This window comes from Eutrigla gurnardus (assembly GCF_963514095.1).
Source record: "Eutrigla gurnardus genome assembly, chromosome: 4".
In the NCBI taxonomy this organism is placed as follows: Eukaryota; Metazoa; Chordata; class Actinopteri; order Perciformes; family Triglidae; genus Eutrigla; species Eutrigla gurnardus.
Genome location: NC_139918.1, coordinates 19,919,177 through 19,944,689, shown reverse-complemented (window position 1 = coordinate 19,944,689; position 25,513 = coordinate 19,919,177). Strand labels below are relative to the sequence as shown.

General features: G+C 43.0%; 2 protein-coding genes across 3 annotated transcripts; both read right to left on the bottom strand.

The window, feature by feature from the left end:
- Window positions 1-731: 731 nt before the first annotated feature.
- On the bottom strand, window positions 732-3,101 carry LOC311012505 (leucine rich adaptor protein 1-like). The gene is made up of 3 exons (XM_084007974.1): window positions 2,567-3,101; window positions 1,884-2,068; window positions 732-1,331 (listed from the first exon to the last, which is right to left on the bottom strand). Exons 1-3 carry the CDS (start codon window positions 2,777-2,779, stop codon window positions 869-871), a joined length of 861 nt encoding a protein of 286 aa, XP_083864100.1. The 5' UTR covers window positions 2,780-3,101; the 3' UTR covers window positions 732-868.
- A 9,074-nt stretch (window positions 3,102-12,175) lies between these two features.
- Window positions 12,176-24,948, bottom strand: LOC311012691 (phospholipid phosphatase 3-like). 2 transcript variants are annotated; one of them, XM_084008305.1, is made up of 6 exons: window positions 24,618-24,948; window positions 19,492-19,646; window positions 14,740-15,020; window positions 14,582-14,639; window positions 14,295-14,471; window positions 12,176-13,997 (listed from the first exon to the last, which is right to left on the bottom strand). In XM_084008305.1, exons 1-6 carry the CDS (start codon window positions 24,754-24,756, stop codon window positions 13,869-13,871), a joined length of 939 nt encoding a protein of 312 aa, XP_083864431.1. In that variant the 5' UTR covers window positions 24,757-24,948; the 3' UTR covers window positions 12,176-13,868. The 2 variants fall into 2 exon arrangements, with proteins under 2 accessions (XP_083864431.1, XP_083864430.1); XM_084008304.1 differs by lacking the exon at window positions 19,492-19,646 and adding an exon at window positions 18,503-18,660 and having other exon boundaries at window positions 24,618-24,946.
- Between the last annotated feature and the right edge of the window lie 565 nt (window positions 24,949-25,513).

Sequence of the window (25,513 nt, the reverse complement as noted above, 5' to 3'; positions counted from 1 at the left end):
TGTACTAGTAAAACATATATTAGTCAGGGAACAACAAAGGTACACTTTAGTGTATAATCACCTGAAATTAAGAATCTGTGTGTTTTGGTTTCCTTAGAATTAGCTGCAGAGCAGTTGCCTCGGTTGACTATTAGAGAATGCAAACTTAGGACATTTCCCCATTGGCTTCCCTTTTTGGAACATTTATCATGATTAGAACTTATTTCAGCATCACTAATGTCTGAAATTTTAATTTCTTTTACAACTATTTTTATATTTACACATAACACAAATTAATTCAGCACATTTACTTATCTGCTGTTGCATTTAGCAGACAAGCATCAATAAAGACTTTTTGTTTGCTAGTTTATTACCAACAGATAACAATTTAAGCATAACAATGGCACCATATTTCAAATGATCACGGGTTTCTTGCCTAATATATAAGAAATAGGCAGAATAAAATATTGGCAGCTATTATTCTCTTATGAATAAGATCAGACAATTAAATGAAATTCAGTGCAAATGAAAAAGACAGAAAACGGAGTTCCTGATCAATATCTCTGCAATCCAAGTCCCCAGTGTTTAAAACATTCACTAGACGAGGACATAACACTTCTAAATCTTCTCTTCTAAAACGAGCGTCTTCATATTTATGATTTCCTTACATTTTTTTATCCGGTTTTTAGTCTCTTGGAACTCCTTGAATACACACATCCAGCAGAATAGCAAAAAAAGAGACAGTGACACGTTCATCTTTAAGCATAATTAATTATTCATTCATCAGTGTCAAAGTGCATTTTAAATACCACTACATTACAGGCAGTTAACTGTTGAAGGGGGCAGCTTCAAACCAAAGGTTATTTGTTCACATTGTGTTTAAAGAAGATCATAGAAACGTCACGTCGTCCTGTGACTCCACCCAGCACCACTGAGCATCGTAGCCCGGCAAAACCGTCTCTTTCTTCGGCTCTTCCTCTTCCATCGTATTTTTTCGAGAGCCTCTGAAACTCTCCTGAGTTCGCTGCTCCGTCTGCGTCTCCCCTGACCATTTAGTTTGGAGAAAACTATCGGCTTTCACTTCTCTTCTCGCCCTGTTCGACCTGAGGAGAGCTCTTCTGATGGTGCCGGCGCCGTTTGTGATGTCCGGCAACGGAGCTGCATCTGTGACCTGCGGTTGTGACTTTTGTAATTTGGCACCACGGTTGGCAGGGCCAGCGGATGCCGGTCCTTCAGTGGACTCTGGGATCAGCACGTCAAAGTACATCTTGTGGTTTGAATCACTGTCATCAGCGTGCGGTGGGTGATCTGCTGGTTCCTTGCCAGAGGTTTCGGTTGGACTCAGGCGTTCTCTGTGGGAGCAATTACAGAAAAACTGAGCCACATAAGAAGCCTGAGCCCTAAAACTGTTCACGCTTTTCATCTACATCCAGCATGATTTAGGCATTAAAAGCTTCTTCAGGTTTTTACTGACATTCTGAATCTGGTTTACACATAAAAATGCATTTCCCCTAAAATATTTTTCTAAAGAAGTTAGGGATGTCTCAATTCAAGTTCAGGAGTTAACACACTCCTCTGTGTATTCTTTGATTTTATGATATCGTATGAACAGAACATGTTTTTTCATATCCCTCACAGTGAACACTGAATATGCTCACTCTAAATTTGACATAGACCTGTTGTGATTAGTTATAGAATACATTGTATGTGTATGGGTCTCTTATCTGAGTATGGCATACTTGGTGCAATGCAAATGTCACTAGTGATAATAAAGACTCACCCACACTACAAAGTTTAAGCAAAGATCATTCATATATAGAATCCATTAGTTGGTATAAAATAAATAAGTACTTATTTACAATGGCCACATATTACCATACACCAAACTAAACGCTGTACTGCACCTGCAGGGAGATATGGAGGGCCCATGCTCCTCCACAGTCACCAGGCTGCTCAGGCTGCCTGTCAGGCTGCTGCCATGGCTACCCAAGGCTCCCCGCTCCTCCATCAGCCAACGCATGGCCTCGATACCCTCGTGAACGGCCACCAGCTGGCGCAGAATCCTTACATCGGCGGAACGCAGCCACCTCTGCACGAATGGTGAGGAGATAGAGAAGTGTTATGCAGGCACATAGAGACATAGAGAGGCCCCTGCTTGATTGACTACAACGTACGAGGCAACAAAAGAGAGCAAAGGTCATTTGTAGAATGAGGGAGGAACCGAGGCAACGTGCAAGGTGTTCGGAGAATGAACAGAGGAATCCAGGCAGAATGTGTAAAGTGAACTGAGGCGAGAGAGAGAGAGAGAGAGAGAGAGAGAGAGAAGCAAGGTGAGGGGTGTGGTGGAGAGACAGGTGACGGAGTCTGTCGTTAGAAATCAAAATAAGCAGGTAAAGTAACTCAGAACCAAACCCAGTGGTTTCAACATTTCTGCAGTGTTTAGGAAAAACATGTCCTCAGAATAAACACAAGTTACTGCTGGAACAAGTTGTGCCAGTTGGCATGCAGGGCGGAACACGACAGAAGGTTTGGTCCATTAAATGCAAACGAGTGTCTATATGATAGAAAAACGAGTAGGAATCTTTACCATCTCTTGTTTCAGGTTGCTTATTTTGTCAGAGAAGCTATCGCTGAAGGCTGAGCTGCGGCAACTGCTGTCGACCACATCAGACCTCCACCCATCTTCGCAGTCCGCAGCATCCCTCATCCAAACCAGGAGACTCTCCGGGGTTTTTCTGCCAACTTTATTTTCCACTTCTTTCAGGTCTGGGAAGGAATCGTTGAGGGTTTCCTCGGCCATTCCACCGCGCAGTGATTCCTCCCAAGTGTCGGCGTGTAAAGTCACTTTCCAACCTCCACGAAGATCGCAACCCCCATAAAACAACCCCACACCTTTTAGACTTACAACACGCGTTGTGTTCCTGAACGCTCCACAATCAACCGTGACCGCGCGCGACCAAGCTGCTACAAAGGCGCAGGACAAGCCGTGAACACGCTAGAAGCGTGAACGAGCGCGACACCTGCTGCTGTACCTGCTGACTGCCGTCGCCATTCATGCCGCGGCGGCGGCGGCGGCATTGATGGTGCGCAGCCCAGAACGCGGTGCTGGAAAGTGGACGTGCTGTTTTGTGTTTGCCCTCAAAACAATGGTGGGGAGTTTCACCCTCGTGGTCACGTGACCTGGCGACACCTGTGCGCACCACGACCTAAACAGCGCGCTTTCAAGCTGCGAAACCACGTGATGCAAGCCAGGAAACGTATAGTTGTATGACATGCACTGTAGGATATGCGCACCCTATTTACTGTGTTAACAACCAAACGTCCCACTGACTCACTTGTCCTGGGATTAACTTCATATGTTGCCATGGCAACTACTATGTCAGTGCATGGTTGTTTGTAAGTGTTTTGGGTGACTTGTTTTCAGATAAGTTTAATATTTAAAAATCAAGAAATGCTCGGGTTGTTTGAATGTACAGTGAGCGCTGTACTGTGGCAAAAATAATTAATTTTATTGCAGTCTATAAATGTGTTTTGAGACTATTTGGATGATAGTCTTCCCAAAGATTTACAGAAACAGATCTGTGCAGTTGCACAGTCCACTTTTAAGCAGAGAGATGGGTCAAATAAACAGCGAGGAAGCTAACATCTGCCACCTGCTAAAATAGATGATTTATTTTTATTCATCTTGTCATCTTGCCCCAAATTGGTGCCTTTCGAAAACCAGGGCAACCATTATCAGGGTTTCCTGTTTCCCCATGATTCGTTGTGCAATAAGTACATGTTTAAGGAGTGGGCAAAAACCCATAGATGACTCAGTGGCAGCCTGACAAAAGGTAAAGCATCTTTCAGAATGCAGGTCTGAAAATATGTTTATGATGCTTCACCGACTTACAAAAAAATAAGCTGAGACCTCACAAGGAAAAGTCAGATGTTGGGAGGACGCTTTGTGACATATATTAACATATTAATGCAATGAACACACCACTAGCACAAGTCTCAATCAAACAAACACTACTGTCAGGATTATGAAAAAATGAATGCCATTTTTTGCAGGTTTGTAAAGAAATATTGACAACATGCAGGAAAAAATGGACAGCTGTTTGCAGAACCACAAGTCAAACTTGCTAAACGGTATTAATACAATAAATAAGAAACAGCAATGCATTACAATACAAATACAAGGGTAGATCACATTTTAAAGATGAAATTTTCCCCCTACCTATTGACCTTGTTCCAGTTTAGAGGCTCATAAATTTCAGGCACTTTCTCTTAAATCTCCACTGTGTGACAGAATCCCCAGTTGATTTAACTGGAGCTGCTCTGTGGAGACCAGTGAAAAACTGTGGCAGTGTCATGTGAATGGATTCATCTGAATATGAGTGGGGTTGTGTTGATATATGAATATATACCTAAAAAAATGCTTATTTTTTGCCCATTTCTAATGTGGATGTCATATTTTGAAGTGAAAATGCACAGGATTGGAAACATCTACATCACTGAAATTATTTAAAAAAGGAAATAGCTGATGGTCACTATTAGAATTATGCTTTTAAATATATTTTAAAAATGGATGTTACCAAATGACACAGCAAACAAAGCCTCAGCTGCTCCCTCGGGTGTGTCTGAGTGAAGGAAGAAACAACCAGGTGATGTGTTTTGGAGAATCAGCTAATTAGAAAACAACCAGCTTGTTTTCCCTGAAACGACCTGCAGATGGCAGCAAACATTCAACATTTCTAAGCACTCAGATGCTTGATGACGTTCTCAGAGGTTGATTTATTTTTTTGCTCTTCTGGGATTTCATTCATTAACTCTGTTTTCTTAAGAGAGAAGATCAAGTTTCACCGACGAGGCTGTCAGACCCACGGCAACCCTGAAAGCCGAGCCCGAGTCAACACTCTGAGGTCATCTCATCTTCGGAATCATAAAGAATATGTTTTCTGTAATTTTATAGGCGAGCCTCAGCCATTCATTCTTCAAGTTTCTTGACAAACAGGTTCTCCTGCTGCGAGCACATTCCATGATTTCATCAGTGAGGCATAACACTGACAGCCAATATGTCATACTTGACACAACATTCTTGTAATGTCCTTGGAATGAAAAAGGGAGTGGGAAGTTAGAATGACGAGCGAATAAAAAAAAAAAACGCAACCCCAGGGGGGCGGCTGTAAAACATTACCCACGTATAAGCAAGTGTTCTCAGGGTAGCTCATATGACCCCAGGGTCAGCATTACATGAGGTCCAGGGTGAGCATAAAAATGTTACACAGAGAGAGAATTATGTTTTTTACGAGCCGGGGCCTCTTACTTCCAGTTTTGGGGAAATCATAAACTTACCCAAACATTAAAATTGGTCAAATTGGGGATGTCACTGAAAGCCCAGCATTATGAGCAGATAGGATTTTTTTTTACCGCATCTGTTGGTGCAATTAAGTGTGATTTACTCAGAATCATAAAGAGGATGTGGAGGTTTTATTAAAGGAGTTGCCCAACATTTTTTTTTTTTTGCCAAACCACCTGAAGCACAAGGAGCAGAGACATGAACATGGAAACCACATTCACTCATGTGGATCGCATTCTGTCCTGAAGCCTCTTGCACATGAACATGTTAATGGTTCTAGAGGGACAGATCATTTTTCCATCCTCGTGGTTTAGCCTAATTCCCCGGTGAATAAGCCTGCAGCGTGGCGTGTGTTTGCATGCATCGGGTCAAGGGTCACGAAAACAGCATAACAACTGGCCAGCGGGCCAGGAAATCCTCCAGGTTCACATGGTCTGAAAGACCCTCACACCCGAACAAAGTCAATCAGGGAGGGAAGGGACCCCTTGGACTTTGCAGCGCAATTAGGCCAGAAATCACTCAATGGTCCGTATAAGTTTCGCAAGAAAAATAAACTCCTAAGTGTGGAACTCCTCACATGTCAAATGTACAGTACACAAGAAACCGGAGCACTGTACAGGTGTTGTAATTACAGTATTTGTTTAGACGGTGCCAGGCTAGTTGTTTCCTCCTGTTTCCAGTCTTTTTGCTGCGCTAAATTAGCCGACTGCTAACCGTAACGTCACATTTACTGTACAAATAGAACAAAATTATAGTATTCATCTTGGAATCATAACAGCCCAAAATGTTGAACCTTTCCTTTAAGGCTCTAACTCACATATTTAAGAATAACGCTAAAAGCTCCACAAATGAACTGAGAAACAGTTAGGTAATAACCCCCACTGCTCATGAATTTTAGTTGGGTGATCACGCTGCTCCGTGCATCTGTTTCCATTTAAAAACCTACAAAGAGATTAAATGAGTGTGGAAAAGTAATGGATCTCATATGTATGGAGAGGCCCATTTGCATCCTGTAATTGTGTTGTGTTTATTCAAACCATGACATAAAGCACCGATCCCAGAGCCGAGAAGACACATAAATGCAGAGTTTACAGTGTGTGAGAGGCATACCAAGAAGTCCATTAATTTCCACTTAAAGGCTTGCGACGTCAACTTCCGAAGTGCATAGTGCAATATCAAATTGAGGCAAAACATTAACCAGAGATGTGCGTTGTGTGTAGGCCGTGCTGTCTGACTTCTGGGTCATCAATAGATCCCTGCTGCATCAATCTTTGTTGTTTAAACAGATGGCAGCGGCACCGAAGAGCTTGTGCTGCGCCTGATCGAATGCTTGATAGGAAAGCCCAGAGGAGCCTGTGTCAGAGGCCAAAGGGGCCAGTAGATTCTAAGCACATTAACATTCCTGAATAAATAACCCCAGGGAATGTTATTGTGGAGACGTTAAACAGGATTTTCCTCCCGGAGCCCAGGAGAACGGCCAGGCATCACTCTGGCGTCTCCGTTGCCCCGGGTAAGGAGGAGCTGGAGCACGCGGTGCCAAAAGGAAGAGCTGTTTTAAACCCTTTAGATCCTCTCCTTCCTTAGAAGGAGAAGGGAAAAATAAGCAAGTTGCACCACATGAAAGAATTCTGGTGAATCCGGTTCAATTAGTTTAGAGATCGTTCGTCAGAATCAGATTTATTTTCCAAGTGCACAAACATAAACAAGGTATTTGGCATTTGTACTCACGCAGAAATAGAATTACAATTAGGGACAATGAAGCTGGACAGATAAAGGTATAGACAGGGCGGTTCACTGAGGCCATCACTTTGACCCTTGTTACCCCCTTCATCCCCCGAATACCCCACCCGACCTAATCCCCCTAAACATATGCACTTACACACACACACCCACACACACACACACACACACACACACACACACACACGTTGCACGGGCAGTACAACCCCTTAATGTAACATAACTTTATATAATTCTGTGTATATACAAACAACTACAGTACAAGTACAGTCAAGTCAAGTACATTTTATTTCTATAGCACAAGATCACAAATAACAAATTAGCAAAATGAACTTATATAAAGGCAAATAAATAAAATGAATGCTTGATTTCCAGGCATTTAGTTAGAAATATGAATCAAATTATGAAATATTGGTTACAATCTCAATCAGTAATGATAAAACGTGAGTCTAACACGCTGAGTTCACGCCGTGTCTAACAGCTCACGTGATTAACGACTCACACCAGACATGAACAGCGGTCTCCTTGATGAAAGTCTTTAGCGCGTTAGCTTCTAAACGCTTCACTATGTTCGTTAGCTGGTCGCTAACCTCATCTGCATGTTTGGTGCGGAGCATCTAGCGTGCGGTTATCTTTCAGAAGCCTTTTCACTGAAAACAGCTGTCAGCTGCAGCTAGTGTTTTCGCTTTGCAAAATATTTTTGCCAGGTCAGCATTTAGTGTGATTTGGAAAGATATTCTTCAACGACCTCATCGGTTGTGAAAGTTAATGTGATCAGACCCAATCCCAGTTGGCCGTGAACGGTAAAATGTGTCTAATCACCATTAAACAAGCTGTCAAACAGCTGACTAGTGGCTCTAAATGGAATGCAACCCAATGAAAACCCCCTGCGACTTTCATAGCTCCACCGCTATTCGGAAAAAGGCTGTTGTTGCCAAATTCTTTGACGATCTCGACCCTCGGCGCTCTCTGTGCATGTTGTGGTGTAGGAGACGTCAGGGGAGGAGGATTCCTCCGGATCAACCTGTAGCTTTGTTAGAGTGCAGCTTGGATCCAGCTAGATAGGACCAGAGTGCACCCTTCTCCTCCCCCGCCGAATCCCACATTCCTAATGTTGGAAGTCAGCATCCGAGGAAGGACTACAGCTGCAGACACGTCGATGGCTGCGTGAAATATAGCCGTTGTTGATTGGGTGATATATATATATATATATATTTTTTTTTTTTTTTCTCCCGTAAGAGCCGTGAAGGCTTTCTGCAAGCGACCTTTCTCCAGAGACGCACATTCATTGCTTTAAAGGTCACAACCAAGCGCCCGCCGGGTGACACGAGAAAGAGAGTGAACAAGGTCAAAAGCCTGTGGCCAGGTGCCAAAGGAAATACAGGTTCCAGTGTGGTACCTGAGATTTAAACTTAATCACACAGGGAAAGTTATACCCCTTCTTCCTACTCTGCCCCCCCCCCCCCCTCTCCATTTTTCTGTCCTGCCTCATGCTTCCCCCTGTGTCGTTTCTCTGGTTACTAACTGAAAACACATGAGGCCCTATAGAGGGGCTCTGGGACTTCATTCACCTCCATTACACTGTACACGCATTCCCATTTGATTGACACGCGAAATCTTTGTTATCTTTTGATTACCTTATCACGTGAAGGCCTGAGGACACTCAAACCCCTCCTCTACCCGGTGACACGTTACCTCACTGACCCGCCTCCGTCCGCCTCCCCATCCTCAGATACTAAACAACGCGTGTCATAAAGAAGATAAAGAGCCCTCGCCGGGGAGATGTTGCTGTGCTGTCAGTAAAACGGCCGCCGGTGCCAGGTGAGCATATGGAGAGCATCAGAGCACGATGCTTGAAATGTTTGATGAAGTCAGTGTTTGTGTTCCGTCAGCAGTATATTCTTCTTGGCTCCGTTCCCACGGGGCTCCTTCAGACACATATGGAGGTAATTTGTTCAAATTCTTGAGCAGAGGAAGAAATAAAAGGGGGGGGGGGGGGGGGGTTGGCCTTGGGATTTGGGTTGGAAATCAGTTTGAGAGGTTGGGAATAAGTCGGGGTATACATCTTTTGGGGTACAGGGAATGGAGGTTTCCGTGAAAAGCTTCATGTTATGCAAGATATGAAATAGAAAATAATGTCTGAAGCACCACCAGTAAAGCTCTCATTGTGCGTTAGCTCCGACAATAATTGTTGGATAAAATAAAAACTGTTTTTCCCAACATGAATGTGTCATTTGATTTTCTTGGCGATCCCGCAAACGTAGTCACCCTTGCCGTTAACACTCATCAGCATCGGACACTTTGTCTTGAAATAAAACTTTGACCCGACAGTGGCAGACAGAAGGTCAGTGCAGCAGTCGACGCTTTGAGTGACCATGAGTATTCAGAACACAGTTCACGTCATCGTTTCCCAGATGTTGTTGTTGAGATATTGTGCTTTGGGACGAAGTATTTGTGAATGACGTCATCATCCTAAGGCCCTGTCGCCAGCAATACAAGATGCTATAAACAAGGAATGATTTTGATTCACGGTGAAGGTCCACATGGCTGAAATGTTGATGTTGAGCTGGAAACGCTCCAGGATGGGGTTAAACTGTAAACAATATGTTGCAGCATTACAACCCCAACACTTATCACACATTACTCTATGCGCACGAGGCTTAAGGCTCCGGGTCAGTGCAGCCCCGTCTCCAGATCAGCTGTAAGATGCAGAGATTTGGCCTCCATCTTGATGTTTACATTATCCAGATGTAGGGGAGGATGAGGAGAGAAACAGAAACAGAGGGAGAATCACTTACAGCTGCAGGGCTGCAACCCAAAGTCTGAGGGCTTCTGGGAAAGGACACAATAATATGGCTTAGATTAGGAATCAGGGTCGCCTTTACGAGGGGCGTTTTGTATGTTTTGTGCGTGGATGAGCGAGGGGCAGATAAAGGAGACTTACATAATATGTTCAAGACCTGCTGTCTTCGCCTCTCAAACACAACATTTACCAGCGATGAATTCCTTGTAAACAACTAAGGCTTTAGATATCTGGTGGATTTCCATTTTTCAAGATGATAATATAATATTTCTGGAAAGTGTTTGTGTGCCATTAGCCAAGTAAAGAAAAACTCTCAGAAAGTCCAAAAATCTTGGCATGGCTCAAAAGCCATGGTCTCCTGGGGGGAGCCAGCCATCGTCATGGTGTTCTGTGAATAAGAAAAACAGGCCCATTGGAGCTGTAATGAGGTCACTTATCAGCCAGGGCAATTCGGAGGGTGCGCCTCGCTTCCTCCCAGCATCCCTCCATTTGTCAGGGAGAGGACAAGTGACCTCAGCGACTACTGGCAGTGATGTCGTGCGGCGTCCGACTCCATGACTTCAAATTGACTGAAGGAGCAGACGGTCCAAACTCTCCGAAGTTCAGCCTCTCTAGAAGAATGAAACCGGCTGGCTTTTTTGTTTTTCTGACTAATTTTAACTCAAGTGAAATTGATTATTACTGTTTGTCAAAACCACAACAGGAATAATCAAAAACAGCTCTCATGTTGTAAGACGATAGCTCATAGACGCACAAGAAGAGTGTGTAAGCAGCCTTATGCGTTTGTTTGATGTTTGATGAGATGGTGGTTTAATTGTGTGCATGTGTGTGTGTGTGTGTGTGTGTGTGTGTGTGTGTGTGTGTGTGTGTGTGTAGAGGGTAAACAAGAAAGAGAATAAGTCATCACTTTGTAGAAACCACAACAGTGCTACAGAGTTCATGAGAAGAATTTGTAAATCACACAGGGTAATTACTTCACAAATAATAGGGGTTAAACTGCGGTGGGAAAACACAACAACTGTTTTTTCCCCTCCGGACCACATGAAAAGGATTCCACTGTTAGAAATGTTAAGAGCTGCTGATCGAGAAAGCCTCTTTGAATCCCGACAAGGAAAATGTCTACGGCGACAAATATGAAGAGAAAAAACAAACAAACAGAATATGGTGCTATTTGTTGGTTGGATGAATACTAGAAATGGACTCAGCATGAAGCCCCTATCACTTTCAATTACAACTGAAGATATGTTTGAGACACTCTTGCACCGCCGATGGTTTATAATGGAGCGGGTCAGGACTGGTGTACAAAGATAAACACTCGACACTCACACTTAAAGACTGCCATATTTGGAGTCTTTACATCTTTAGATCACTTCAAACACGCTCCATGTTTGGCTTAGAGAGATGGCAACATGTCAACTTAATGTTAGAAAACCTAATATCTATATATGGAACCAAATTCCATGCAATCCATTTAATAGTTGTTGAGATATTCCACTAAAAAGGTCAACCGTATGGTGTGCTGGAGGAAAAGCCATGGGATCATGAAACTCAGTAGGTTTTTATCCTCTCGGGACCATGAATGAATGGTAACCCAACAAACACATATTGAGATATTTTGGACCAAAATGGTGAAAAAGAAAATCACCGTACAGAGCATACATCATAGGGTGTAGTCTGGTGTCCAATTAAGACACTGGAAACAGTCATTTCGTAGTAGTCATTTAACACAAAGCAGCTGCTGCACAATGCTATCACCCCTGGCATGGTCATAAAAACCCAACACATTTTGCAGTTTATTAAACTCATCAACTCTAATCTCCTTCTGGGCACTACGCCTGATCCACAGTGAAATCAATCGGCTTAAGATACCATGTGAACACTACGGCCTAAAACCCCGGCTCGTGATGTGCTGACACATGCAGTAAATGTACATGCAAAACCTGTAGACGGTCTCTAGATATATATTCATATGTGGTTAATTCAGGTTTTATGCGGTGGTAAAATGGTCGACAAGGATAAAACAAGACACTGAAAGCAAATTACACAGCTTCTAAGCATTCTCATATGTGGATGTACTTTGCCACTCTGGCATAGTTTTCTGTGGAGTCTATATTATTCCAGAGAACCATTGGGGAGAGGGGTTAAAGCCTGGAATGTACACTATTTCCCCACAGGAAGCAGAGCATGGAAGTCTACCATTGCCCCACGCCCAGATCTCTCCATCGTGCACATAGTTGGCAGGCTACTGAATTATAGTACCAAAGTCAGTCACACGCGTCATGTGTGGAATAAACATCACGGTACGCTGCTGCTGATGTTTTGTGTTTTATTAAAAGACATTTTTCTTACAGTTTCATAGTACAAAAATTTCACGACGTTACAAAAATATTGGAAGGCAATTTCTAATAAATGTACTGAAGCCGTCTGCCTTGAGAGCCGTCGGTTTTTCCATAAAACTCAATATTCACACATTGTCAACTTTACTGGATGACATCTGCCAAGCTTTGCCTCTTTAAAAGCAGCATGTTTTACATTTACACAGGTCTCGACACACAAGTCATAGTGGGCGTTTCTAGAAAAAGATATACTGTATGTATACACAAGACACAGTATTGTACAATGTATGGTAGCAACCAGAATCTTCTGATGCTCTACGTAGTAGATTTTCAAGACATGTATGAAAATAGTTTCTCTATAAGTGTCGGATCTCAGAAACTTAAAACTGAGTTAGGATGATGCTTCCAGTCAGTGGTTTTTTTTTTGTTGTTGCTAAAAGTTAATTACATTAACGTCCTGCAAACATATCAGAATTATAACTTTTAAAATTCAATGGAATGATTTTCGTCTATTATAATGCAGAGCCTCACTTCCAGCCCTATTGTGTGTGTATATAGACTAGTAGTAGTGAGAATAAAGTACATGTACTGCCTTTTTCCACAGTGTTTCCGTCTCCGAGTTACACGTTTCTGTTGGAGCAGGTGCCTGCTCACTGAGGAGAGGCACATTTGTAGGCTATAAACACTGAAATATATAGACATGACATTAAGACACACTGGCAGGCTCACAGAAAGACCACACACACATACACACACACACACACACACACACACACACACACACACACACACACACACACACACACACACACACACACACACTCTCTCTCTCTGACCTAACACTTGTGAGCACCCGTCTGGTACATATAACAGACAGTCATTTCATTAAATGGCTCAGTGGGGGCTCCTCCTAGCCAGCAGAAAGACGCCCACATCAAAACACATACACTCTCGCTGTATTTTCCACCTCCTGGAACTTATGTGCACCTTCTACAGGAATTACACCAACACACAAAAGTTTACAAAGTCTTACGAAGCTTTCCAAAAGCTTCACTTCAGGTCATTCAAGTGGTGACAAACAGTACAGAGTTCAGCTAAAAAATACATGGTGCTATACTTCACACATACAATGCTAATGTTTCTAATAAAAACAACATCCTTCATGAAATCAAGGACTTTGTCTTTTTGTCATGATTTGGCTGTATTAGTCACATAGTGAGTGAGTGGCAGGGATATTAGTGTAGCTCTCAATGCTGGATGCAGCTCAAAAGGAGAAGGCACAAAAAGCCACACACGGCTTTGTTTGAAGCTGCCGTTTCTCAGTTTTTGTTAAATTTCAGACTTTTGTCCATGGAAAGGCCTTGATAGAGGAGAATCTCCAATAATCTTCTTAACAGAAGAGGCACAAATGTCCTGGGTACTCTCTCTTTTCCACATTATTACGTCTGGTGAGACTGAGGAAATAGACGAACATTTCCGTTGAGAAAGCAAATCTCGCTTCACTGTTTTCCGTAGCCTCTTCTCATGCTCTGACATGTTCAAGATTCCATACTTTGTCCGCATTATCCAGATTGTTGGACGTTTAACCTATCCAGTATTGACCAGTGGCTGTAGCAGTGATTTCCAATGGCACAGGTCAGGGTTGAGTACAGTCAGTTTGCAGTCTACTCTATGCCATGATGAGGTGGTTGCTCCGCTCTCTGATGTCTGCTGGAGGAACTAGATCTTTCTTCACTGGGGTCGGCAACATTGTAGAACGTCTACCTTTGGCCTTGAACAAATCGGACACGAAGAACACCTGCCGAGGAAATAAAACAAAATAAAACTTGAACATCCAAATCACTGCAAAGTGACAGATTCAAAATCATTATCTGTTATGAAGAACTTGGAGGGGAGGTACGTGACAAATGTAAGAAACACAACATGATACACTACACTAGTAGTAGACTATGGAAAAGAAATGAATGAATAAAAGCCGAAAGGTTACATAAAAAGTTATTATCATTATTATTGAATGTCTGTTTGTTACTATTTGAACTGTATTATGAAAATCACTCTATAAATAAAATGTATTATTATTATTAGAAGGACTCACTATGCAGTAGGCCACCAGGGCTCCCTGCACAAAACCCGCCAGCACATCAGTGGGGTGGTGCTTGTGATCGGAGACACGGGACATGCCGGTGTAGAACGACATCATGATGAGGGTGAACTGGGTCAGAGGGCGCAGCAGGCGAGCGCCGTGCCAAGTGAACCGAGACTGCAGGTAAAACTGGAAAAGAGACAGAATCATGAGGCGACACGGACAGAATACGCGTCCGTATGGGAGGGAGGTGAGGTTTTTAATACGGTGTGTATATTTATAAGCGGTCAGTAACTTACCACCAGGTAAAGCATGGTGTACATGGAGAATGATGCATGTCCAGAGAAGAAAGACTTCCTGAGAAGAACAGTGAATAATCAGCATTGTACCACAGCTCACAATATATACACGTATGTAAAAGCACAACAACATCCGTTTCTTCGATTGATCGGAATACCTGGCCTCCTGAACTTTGCTCTCTGGCCCCTGACACTGGTAGTCAGTGATGTAGCCCAGGGAACAGTTGATGGTGGAGAAGTCCGGCTTGCACACGTCGAGAAAGTGAGGGCGCATGCGGCCCACCGACACTTTGGCGATGTCGGTGAAGGACTGGCTGATGGCGCAGCCGAAGACGAACACGCCCACCTGCTTGTACAGAGCAGATATGTAGGGGTTCCCTACAAAGGACTTGGATCCCTCGTTCAGGAAATAGATCCTGTAGCTCTCCCCGATGATGATCTGAAGGGGATGGAAGTTATGGCAACGTTAGTGAATATCACGATGTTAACACAGTCCCAGTCCCAACGGCCATCCTCATTCCCAAGCACTTTAATTCACATCTACTGAGTGCTCTGTGAAAATGTGTGAGTGCGGGAGAGCCAACATATTCTATGAGAAATGGCACGACACTTTGAAATGATGTGACTTAGATGGAGTAATGCGTTTGGCCAGCCAAGTGTGGTGCTGATGTTTCTCATGCAATTTAATACTCAACTCTGGGTTTGTCGCTCATAATCTGAATATAATAGCCTAATAAAGTTGGTCTTGTTTTTCATCCTTTTAGAAATTCCCTGTTATTGCCACTTTTAACACTAGGATTAGTAAAGTGGAGAGGAGAGTGGAGAATTTAAGTCATGTAACTAAAATAACTTATGACCTTGAATACAGAATTCAGTGATTTCCTTTGAAGTGGTTTGCAAAGAGCTACTCTGCAGCTGAATGTGTTTACCTGTGCCTGTTCTACTTTGGAGAGAAAAAATAGCGAGGCGACGTGGGAGGCGACTCAAAACTGTCCGCAATGTATAGTTTTCTGTAAGTGCGTAAATAAACCACACAGTCTAAAACTGACGATTGACGCGCAAGGCACACTTAGGGGGGAGGTGGACAGCCATAACTCACAACAGCTGTTCCAGCCCAAAGAGGCCTTCCCAATCCCCTCATGCCCTGTTGTCTTCCAGCAGCTCACAAATAAAAAGTGTATGAGGAGTCCGAACAAGAGCGTGGAGGAGCTCCAGGGAGAAAGTTGAGGGAAGAGTGAGAGGAGGGGAGGGTAGAGGGCTAAAAGAGGGGAGGAGAAAGTGGGAAGAAAGAGGAAGGTGAGAGGAGGAATGAGGGGTGGGGGGGAGGCAACCGCTGGTTCTAATCAGCAGAAACGCTGAGCTAGGAGACGTGTCTGATTTTGGTGGCCAGACTCCACCAGGCGCACGTCGGGGGCACGTTTGTTTTTCACCGCTCCGGCTGCCTCTCTCAAACGGCTCCGGTTTCACACGGGATGTCTGGCTGTTTTCATGTTAGTATCTCGGTTTCATCGGACATTCTTTGAGGAGCGCCGAAATAAAAGTCAGATTCTGGGAAAAACACTCTCTGAAGAGGGATAGCCCTTACGGACATTTAACAATCTGATAGTGTGTGTTGTTTCCACCATCCAGGCCTTTAGAGCCAGCTCAATGAAGCCCAGCTGCTTTCATGGGAGAGAGGGAAGGGGGGGGAGAGAAAACACATCTGGTTCCCCTTGTGTGTGAAAGATTTAACTATGTGAATGAATAAATGAATTGGCATTGTACGATAGGGAGTTGTGTAGCCGAGACCTCAAGAGATAATCACGGGTGCAAAGACGCCGATTTGTGGCTCGTGTCAAAACCTATTTTATTTCAAACGACACGGTGGTGTGGTGCGACCATGGTGTTTTTGTTTCTTCTAAAAAGATCTGCATAAATTTAATAGCAGGCGGCCTCGTGTTCTCAGCTCTATTCAGTGGGACACAAAGCTCTAAATGACCTTATGTTGCAGTTTTCTGCTTCCGAAAACACAAAGCTGGCCAGAATGCTCCGGCGGGGGAGCGGGATAGTAAAGTCACGTTTTGCAAGGGGAAAAATGAGATCTCTGGCAAGGTCTTCTTGTTTTGGGCCTTCACCACAATTCCACCCCACCAATTACAGTATTTAACCAAACAACCATTGCGTCAACCATAATTACACAGAGCCCGAACTCCTTCTCACCATGAAAACCCCATGTGGCCCCCGAGTTTGTATAGTAGTCTGCTCTATGGAATGAGGGCCCGACTGGTTACAGGGACAGACGGTCCCACGCCATGAGGCACTGCAGGTCAACCAGGTGACAACTGCTGGCTATGGCGGTGCCGAGTAGCACCTCGGAGCAACTAGAAGGTTTCTGAACAATTTTCAAGTTACCTGGCATTTCGTTATCATGGTGGTAGCAGCAGTTGAGACACTGCAAGATGTTATGAGATGTCAATTGGGCCAATGTGTGAAGTGAAATACTAAGATAAAGGGAATAACTTGTAACTTTTCTTTATTAATCGTGGATATGGGCGGGTTGGGTATTGAGGGAAGGATGTAGGTCTGTGCTATGTTTTGCGTATCTACACTGGATTGTTTTGAGCCACATTACCGCTGTGAATTAAGAAGTGTTCAATGGCCAGAACACAATCATGTACTTAACTCCGGGTCGTAGTTATCTATGCAAAGTCTAACTGAAGTGATAGCCATGATGAAGCTGTGTTGACGGAAGCATTAATCAAGCACCGAGAGACAAAAAGCCTGTCGCTAGCTAAAAACATTAGATTTCAGCATGAGAATTGGATTTTTTTTTAAATATTTCAGCTATGTGTTAGCATAATGCTGCAGTGCTTTTCTGATGTTTGCACATTCCGATACAACACAGTCAAAATGATTTAGTTTAAATTTCACATATACAATTTAGCCTAAATTTGGACAGGATGCTTGCTACACGTAATGCTAGGCAAACAGAGTGTTTTCCCATTCTTCCTGCTGATGCCTTAAATCTTATTGCCTGTATCCTCAGTTGTCTGGTTTGGCAGCTCATAAAAAACGTAGTTATGGGTTCTTCACCCTTTTGGCAGCGCGTCCCACCACACAGTGGCTTTTAGGCATTTTTCTGTTGTTTGTATTGCGTAAAGGTGCCTCCTTGTCATTTTCGTCTGCAAACAAAGTCAATAGAGGGCAATGATAGTCTTCCTCTCCAGTGTGGGCGGGACTTAATTGCGCTCCGTCTCCATGTCTGGAAACCGGGGCAGAAAAATGTATGGAGCAGTTTGAAGCTTCAACCTCGGAACGGCGGCAAATGGAGAAAAATTAATTAGAATTACAGGATGTTGGGATGACCGTTCAGTGTGCAGCTCTTACATCCTCACCGTTTTCTCCCAACAAACTACTCAACACTTCACTTGCTAAAAGTGCCTTAATCAGAGTCATCTTAAGCCCCCGAGGAGAAAAGCCCTGAAGAAATGTTGAGTGCTTTTTATCTGGAATGTGCTGAAACCAATCAGAGGGACAGATAGCAGGTATGGGGAGGTGTTGTTTCAGTAATCATAAAGGAAAATCTCAGTTTATGCCCACAATGAGTCAACAGCCCCTTGTGCACAGTTGTTGTTCTCTAAACATGAGTGCAGTGGGAATGTAGATGGTTTGGGCTGGAGAAAAGCATGGACACATTACAATTGCATTCGATTCCACAGTGTATCATCTTTATCATTATCTATCATTAACATATGTATTTTTGTAAATGTTATCATAAACAAATTAGTACCCCTGTTGAGAAATACTACAATGCAGCAAAGATGAGAAAGTAATGTGGTCAACACCTGGTACTGGGTGTAAATGAGTGCTGGTAGTAATGGTGACAGTTGCTGAAACACAAAGAGTGATGATGACATTAGTGATCAGAGTGAGGTGACTTACAGAGAGGATGGTGATAAGAATGCCAGCAGCGCTAAGCACACCGTCGCTAATGGTGTCTCCGTTTTTGGCCGGGTACTTGATGGACTCATCGTCGCAGTAAAACCCTCTACGGTAAGGCTGAACAGCGCTGGTCTCAATGACCAAGAAAGGCAGGCCGGCTAGTGTGAAGAAGCAGTGAGCGGCACAGGGAGAAAGAAGGGAGTGGGGATGGGTGACGGAGGGAGAGATGGAAGTGCTGGGTTAATGATACGCAAATTACAGAGGTCGCAGGTACAAGCAAGAGGCAACAAGGGCACATCTGGGACAGGCTCGATCCATTCTGTGGCGGTTATCTGTGACTAATCGAGAAATACTGACACCAGCTTTGTTCAATATTTTGTATAGGTGACATGTGCATCACTTAAAGGTTTGTACCTGTTTATCTATTTTTAAATGCCGGCCATTTTCCAAAGCACACCAAATGTTTTTCTCTCTTCAGGCTGCCATTGGTTTCTTTTCATTTACCATAAAATAAATAAAAAGGAACCTAAAATATACCTCACAGAAAAATACAAGCAATTTAAATACACTAACATTTGTCACTTTTTTTTTTTTAAGAATAAGTGATTATATGATTCATTCAAGAAAAAAAAAATCATCCTTACAAAATATAATCTTTTAAGAAGGACAAGCACTAACATTTAAGCTCAGCAAATCTTTGATATTTTTACTTGATAAATTACTAAACAGTTACATACATTATTGTTGTGACAAATGGAAAGCAACGGCTGCCCCCATCAATCTGCAATAACTTTGGAAAATGGTTGGCAGTACTGCAAAGTATAGATGATTTGCAGCTAATGAGGTACAACTCAAAACCACCGAGTATGACTCAGAGCCATGTTGAACCAATCGTGTCTTTTGAGGCGTCACAAGCCAACCATCGGATGAACTGAGACTGTCCCGACACATGCTCTCCTGTTGTCTTGCAGTACCACAGCAGGACTTACTGAGACCACAGGCAAAGTGACACCCACGGCTGTGAGCACGGTGTTGGACACCGTGCTGCCCTTATAGGTGAGCCCGATGCTGTTGTCATTGCAGAAGAATCCTCTCTGGTAAGGCGGGAAGGGAGATTTGTGCAAAAACACGGCAACAAGTAACACTGTATGGTTGGACACACATGAGCAGGGGTCAGACAGTGGACAGCTGCATCAAAAGACATTATCAAACAGGAAGACAAAACAGAAAAGCACGCCAAAAGGCACAGACAGAAATCTCAGACATTCATATTCAATATATTTAAAAAAAGTCCCAGCAGACAGACATGTATTCAAGTGATGCATCTCATCCGGATTTCAAAACTGACACTCATGAGAAAATGAACCAAAATAAACAAAACAAAACGTGTTGGAATTAATGCCAAAATCAAAGCTAAATTTCTTGTTGTTTTAGACTTAAGTGAACCCTTTATGTTTAGATCTTAAATAGGCTCAGTTAGCGCTAAAAGGAGAGACCATAACTGCTGACAAGAAGAAAAAAAAAAAGCACAAACAGAATCAGAGCCATCCTTCCTTTCCTGCCGAGGCTTTCAAGTGCACTTAAAAAGGCCCACTTTAAGATGCCTTGGGGGTGTCTGCTTCTGATCAATTTAGTGTCTTTCGCCACTTAAAGTGGCAAAAAGATCTTATTTATTTCCTGACAACCAACAAGAGTGGGTGTTACTGAGATGCAAGCCAAAAAGGACAGCTTATTTTCCTCAGTTCCCAAAGGCTTCCACACAGGACTTTGTAATTTGAGTGTGGATGTGGTACCCAGGAGAGGCCTCAAATCTGACAGAATTTGGAAAACGCTTTCAAAATCACTTCAAAGTGGCATTTAACTTACGGCGCAGCTTTCAAGTCACTCTTTGAATAATTCTGTGACCTGCTGATACAAAGGAAAACACACATCAGCGCTCACTTTCTCACCCCTCTCTCCCTCTGTGTCTTGGTCTCAGAAAAGTGAAAAAGCACTGGGGTCTAGAGGTCAGCGCTGAGATCTGCTGTAGGCAGGAGGGGTGCGGTGAGGAGGGCATGATTTCTCAAGCCAAATGTCAACACACGCTTCATTTGCTGAGCTCCTCATCCCTTCACATCCACACACACAGCTGACTTTGGCCTTTGAACATCCAACTGGGTTGAGCTCAGGTTACAGACAGAGCTCTGCTGCCTGATGGGAACTGCAGAACGCTGGCCTTCCCTCCGCATTCAGCAGGATTCGCAATATTAACTTTCCCGTTTTCATTCTCGCTCTTCAAACAAATACCCGGACGTGGCTACAATCAGCCCCAGAGCAAGTCTGGTGGCGAGACAAAGACGGGGTGGTATGTAACTGTAAAAATATACAGTACTTTACCGTACTCTGGATTCTGAATGGCTGATCCCTTCAGTTTGCTTAGCATGGCCATGAGCAGAACCACACAGGATTTTCAAAAACAGACTTTGATATGAAAATGTACCTTTAAAAAAAAAAAAAAGGCATAAATTGCTGGATATTGAACACGTTAACCCCAGAGTCCTGACCTTTGCACATGCCACTATACACATTCAAAGGATTGATGGAAAGCAACAGAGGTGGCAAATTGATTGATGAAATTAAGTTTGAAGCAAGTGCTTCAAACGTCTGAAGAAGAAAAAAAAAAAAAAACACGCAAACACAACAAGACACTGCCACGTCCTGTTTGCCAGATACTCAGCGGGGATTTCGTCTCTGCTCAGTCCTCCGACCCCTTCCATCCGTCTAAGCAGTGCAGCATCAGCACTGAGTACAGCATTTTAGGATTTCCCCCTCCGACCCCCTTCCTCGCTTCTAACAGCCAGGGGGCGAGGAGGAGGAGGGTGTCCTTGTTCAGCCAACAACAACACCAGTCAGCAGGCATGGTTATGTCTTTTGCATTAGCTCAACATCAACCCAAAGAAACAACAGAAACCAACAAAATGGAGTAAATGGAAATGTAGGGAGATTCTCCCCCACCCCCCCAATCAAAATATAATAGAGAAGTTTCTTTTACTCATGTGACTTTTCCCCCAGATCAGCACTGGCAACTCCATGTAGCTGCAGTTTGTGGAAACTAGAATCAACGTATAACCCTCGGTGAATTAAATCCCCACCATATTTTGGAAGCATTCGCCAAAACACCAAGTGTGACTTATTAAAATAAACAGACGCACATTTTCCACTTGCAGGGATCTCTCGCTGTCTGGCGTAGAAATAGTATACATGTCTGAGGTAGTTGTAGTGTATACACAGATGCAGTTGTTTTTACTCGCAGCAACCCCCCACACAACCTGCCCCCCTGTCTGTCCGTCCGTCCGTCTGTCTGGTCTGCTGCAAAACTTGGTTCAGAGTTCCACAGCGGAAAGGGAAACAGAGTCTGCCTGCTTGCATTAAATAAAAACACTAGAGGCTGTAACTGCTGCTTTTCTTTCATTTCTACATTATTTACATTTTGAAAGAAGGAGGCAGTTTACATATCTGTTCCTCATCTATCTCCCCAAATACACAAACAAAAAAAAGGTTGTGTGGACAATACATTGGCACAAACAATATGTGCAACCTTAAATAAATAATATTACAATAAAACAATTATAAATGTAACGTACATGCAATCATATCACAGGTTGACAGGACTGGTGGATGTGAGCGAGGACAACAACAACAAAAAACATACAATATTAGTTATAATTCATAACCATATATTTTGGGTTTCCCATTTCCTGGTTCAACATCCAAAAAAAAAAAAGGGAAATTGTAGCTACATAACCACTTTTTACAGAGTGTTGAACCAGGGCAACAGCACACAAAAACATTACACTGTAAGACGCTTAACTGGAAAACATAAAAGCCACCTGCTATGGCTTAATGTGAACTGAACCCGATTACCTCACCAAGGTTCAACAGAAATACTAAATAACAGCCTTCTGCTTTCCTCAGAAATATTAGTTCACTTCCAATCACCACTGAAACAGGGTGAAATTCTCCTTTAGTCTAGTGTACAGATTATTGGATCTGCTGGCATCACTGTGAATGGCAGAGACAGTTCTTGTGCATGCCAGAGCAGGAGTGCCATATCCCTAAATGTAGTAAGTCTACAACTGCAATCAGTGTGTGAGAATGGCGGAAGGGTGTACTGGTTACCAGTACTGACCCACCATTTCCTCCTTGTGGTTGCTCTCTTTAAAACCACATCTTCAGCCAGAAAAACACTGCTGGTTTGTTGACAAGCTTCTAAGTGCGAAGGTACATATACACAGAGCAAGTCACAGGGTTTTTCCCCCTCTATAGACACACAAATTAGACTAGAACTAAATATAGAATAAGTGAAAACAGCTGATCTTTATTGGGATTGTTTTAACAATAGCTGGTCTGGTGCTTTCCCCATGCAATTGCTGCAATTTTATTTTACAGCAATCATGTTCTTACATTAATGATCTAACAAATTGGAGACACAAAGGTTATAGGTTAAGGTTAATGAGTGAAATTAGCAAACGGGCAAAGGTTTGAACCCCAAGGACGGGAAAACGTTTTGAAGGACTTTGGGGTTCAGTGTAAGAAAAAAAAAAAAAGAAAAAAAAATTAACAACCTTAACCCAATGTCTGCAGCTGTTAAACATCACAGGACCAGTGCTGATGAACATGAACACTCAAGTCTGACCTTCTCACCACACACACACACACACACACACACACACACACACACACACACACACACACACACACACACACACACACACACACACACACACACACACACACACACACACACACTATGCCAGATGTTGAGATCAAGAGAATTCCTGCTGGTGTGGAATGTGAGCCATTCTGGAAAAAATAATGAGGAGTCAAAGCAGAGGTACAGTACAGGTGTGGCTGAAGAGACCAAAGAAGTAACGGATCCCTCCTGGAGCGGTTCATGAGTTTCCCTTCTGCCAGCACTATTTTCTTTTGAGGGGTGGAGACTGAGGTAAAGCATGCTTTCACAAGCTAAGCGAATGTATTTTTTGGAAAACATGTAGCTTAATAGCAATTCTAGCTAAATAATGTGGGCTACAGTTGCTGATGGGTACCGGTGTTGTGCCAGTGTAGGTATCCCCGACAGAAATTGTTTCCCCTGGCTGCGGTAGCGCGCATTCATTCAGGCGGAAGCCTGAAGGCGGAGCAACAGCGTTATGATTTTATTCTTTTGTATGTCGTAACCTCGTACTAGTACTGAACGGCAAAACGAAGGTAATCATTTCCTCATGTGATTTGACATATAACACGCTGTAATTCAAGTCCTGGTATGGAATTTGTTGAACTAAATATACGTCAATATCCAAAATCAAGACCACTGTGATTGTTTTCTGGCTTCAATTACGTCTATTTAAGCTACTTCACTCGAAATGTACTATAGTAGACAGATGAAGTCTGAGCATCAAATGATTTATTTTGTGTGTTCTTTAGATACTACTCTATAACCTCTGTGATTATGAGCAAGTTACTTCTCTTATACACAAAGTTATGGGGGAAACAGATTATTTCAGACGTTTACCTGTCTGCCAGAATTTGTATCCCCCCCTCAAAATAGACAGAGGAAGTAGCTCCCGCAGCCAGGGGGAACAATTTCTGTCGGGGATACCTACACTGGCACAACACCGGTCTTACTTGTTGCTTGGGCAACAGAGCTCGTCGAGCTGCAGTAGCTAGCTAAAAACATTTCAGCTAACTAATTAGCTTTAAATTAGCGTAATAGTTTCAATTACATTTAGCTAATTGATTCGCTCAGCTAGTTTATTTAGAAAGGAGAGGGTCAGTGGGAATGTTAAGAGTTTCCTCCCAATTAAATAGAATAATTAAAACCACAAAGCAGTTGAAGCTAAATGTTACAAATAAACAGACGTTATGGGGGATATCATATCGGATAAAATCACATGGCAGATACAGTTTGAGTTGAGAGGAGCAAAAAAAAGTGAATGTAGAAGAAGGTTCAAGTCCTGTAAAGTTAAAAATTATATGACAGAGAAACAAAGCCATAATTTCACTTATGTGTACCAGACGTGCTCGTACATATACATCATACGTGTGTTGGCGGTAATTAGCACAGTGGGACTCTTACCTAAAAACAGGCAGAAGAGATCCACTCCGACCAGTAGCTTTCTCCTGCTGTGGTCTTTGCAGTTATTGTTGTTCAGTGAAGTCCCGCCGTTCCTCATCTCGGCTGCCATCGTTTTCTCATAAATCAGACAGCGTTGCATTTAAAAACGTGTACGTGGTTCAAATGAAAAGGGAATTTAAAAAGAAGGGCTTGTTACGAACTACCGCAGTGCGTCTACTTTGTTTCACAAATCTACAAGTGGAGTCGTCGTCACTCACGTCTAAACTAATGTTAGTCTGCTATTCAGAAAATGCAATCACAAGTTCCCGTCTGTCTTCTACCACAGCTCGCCTCCGTCTAACTTCTGGACCATCCTTTTTACTCCTCTACTTGTGAGAGTCCTGTGACAGCCTTCCAAGAAAGCCACTCCTCCAGGCCCTCCCCCTTTCAATTAATGCCATAAGGAAACTCCGGATTCCCACACTCACCTCTGGGTGCTGGTGTTCACTACAGCTGGACAGAAAAAAAAAAAAAAAAGGGGGGATTTTTACAAAGCAAAGTCAGCCAGACAACAAGGAAAAAGATCCCGGAATAAAAACCAATGTGTGTATATATATATATATATATATATATATATATATATATATATATATATATATATATATATATATATATGTGTGTGTACACACACACACACTCTCTGTGACACACGCACACACACACACACTCTCTGTGACACACACACACACACACACACTCTGTGACACACACACACACACACACTCTGTGACACACACACACACACACTCTCTGTGACACACACACACTCTCTGTGACACACACACACACACACACACTAAAAAGCTTAATTCCAAGGGCCTATAACTTTTGTGTCCAGCAGACAAAAAACAGCCACA